The sequence below is a fragment of the Aedes albopictus genome, chromosome 3, assembly GCF_035046485.1.
Source record: "Aedes albopictus strain Foshan chromosome 3, AalbF5, whole genome shotgun sequence".
Lineage (NCBI taxonomy): Eukaryota > Metazoa > Arthropoda > Insecta > Diptera > Culicidae > Aedes > Aedes albopictus.
Genome location: NC_085138.1, coordinates 126,309,941 through 126,311,670, shown reverse-complemented (window position 1 = coordinate 126,311,670; position 1,730 = coordinate 126,309,941). Strand labels below are relative to the sequence as shown.

The window sequence follows — 1,730 nt, the reverse complement described above, 5'->3', positions numbered from 1 at the left end:
AAACTACGTACTTCAGCTTCATTCTTCGGCTCACGGAAAGAAAGAACAGCGTCAGTCTTAACTTTTGAAGGAAAAATACCATCAGCGGAGACGGTATGACCTAGGAATTCTAGCTCTTTGACCTTGAACATGCACTTATCCCAATTCAGTTCCACATTTCGTTCCTTTAATCGATTTAGAACCTAAACACAGCAAATTGTTCAATTTAATGATAATTCATTATTCAAAATATCAACAAAAATTAGATCAATAAATTAAACTACCTTATCTACACGACGATCATGTTCTTCCTCGGTAGATCCTTCGATAATGACGTCATCTAGATACCAATGCGTTCCCTCGCAGCCAGTGAGAATCTCGTCCATTGTCCGCTGAAACGCGTCCGGAGCAGTCACTAAACCAAACGGTAATCGCTTGAATCTGAACAGCCCGAGACTTGTTATGAAGGTGGTCACATCTCTCGACTCCGGTTCCAACTCTACTTGCAAGAATGCTTCACGGATGTCTAACTTGCTTCCAATCATATCTTTTCCCAAACGAGCCAAATATTCGTCTACTACCGGCATTGGATGGCGTTCCCTCAAAACCGCTTCATTAACTCGACGTAAATCCAAACACAGTCTTACATCACCATTCGCTTTTCCGACAACCACCAGCGGCGATACCCAACTCGTTGGTCCAGTCTTGACTTCAATTATATCTCTTGAAAGTAGTTGTTCCAGCTTAGACTTGACAGCAGATTCTAGCGGAATAGGAACTCTTCTCAGAGGTTGGAAAACAGGTTTGACTTCAGGATCCGTGTGAATTTTGACTTGCACACCAGAGATTTTGGAAAATGGCTTGACTTCCTCCGTTACTTTATTGACATCCAATCCAACCTTGAGTATTCCCAACAGCTTCGAAGTTTCGTCACCCAACAAGCATTGTTGACTACCAGTCACAACGAAAAATTCAGCCTTTACGCATTTTTGGCCTACACGAATATCAGCAACAAATGATCCGGACACATTAAGCAAATTCTCACTTCCGTATGCCTTGAGCTTTCGATCACATCCTTTCGTTGACGAGTATACCTTAATGCCAGCTTCCTTGAACTTGTTCCATGCTTCCGGTGTAACCAAATTACAATCTGCTCCCGAATCCACCAGCATATCCCAACTCACACCACCGATGCAACACGCAATCATATTCGCTTTGTTTCCAGAGTAAAACGCGTAGTATGTTTTTTCCGCTTCCACATTTTCTGCCTGCATTTCCGAATTCATCTCAGTGGATTCCACTAGCCGTATTTTCTTTGACTCCTTCTGTCCGCTTTGATTGAATGCACCTCGTTTCTTTCCTTTCCGACAAACCGTTTCGAAATGGCCACGCATCTTGCAGTTTCTACATTCTTGATTTCGTGCTGGACAGTGAGGTGAGTTGGAAAAATGACCGTGTCTTCCACAGCTGAAACATGCCACACGATCTCGCACATTTGGATTGTGATTACCCGTTGAACTTCTCACAACGTGGTTTATCTTGCCGCCGGAAGTCTGCACATTTGATCCATCAGCCTTGCGTTCTTCAATACGGTAAATCTTCTCTTCGGATGTTGAAAAACTGGAGAGGCCTCTTACTTGTTCTTCCACACTTTCGATCATACAGGGGATGGCCAAAATGTTTGGGATAGGCAACTTTTTTTTCTCTCACAAAAAAGTTCAACATGCTATAACTTTTCATAGAGCGCATCA

The 1,730-nt window shown here is 42.9% G+C and overlaps 1 protein-coding gene across 1 annotated transcript; it reads right to left on the bottom strand.

The window, feature by feature from the left end:
* Nucleotides 1-254: 254 nt before the first annotated feature.
* Nucleotides 255-1,373, bottom strand: LOC134290351 (uncharacterized protein K02A2.6-like). The gene has a single exon (XM_062857472.1). It carries the CDS (start codon nucleotides 1,371-1,373, stop codon nucleotides 255-257), a length of 1,119 nt encoding a protein of 372 aa, XP_062713456.1.
* Nucleotides 1,374-1,730: the final 357 nt, after the last annotated feature.

Excerpts from the sequence above, each read along its gene's own strand:
- LOC134290351 (XM_062857472.1), bottom strand. The coding sequence starts at position 1,373 with ATGCGTGGCCATTTCGAAACGGTTTGTCGGAAAGGAAAGAAACGAGGT.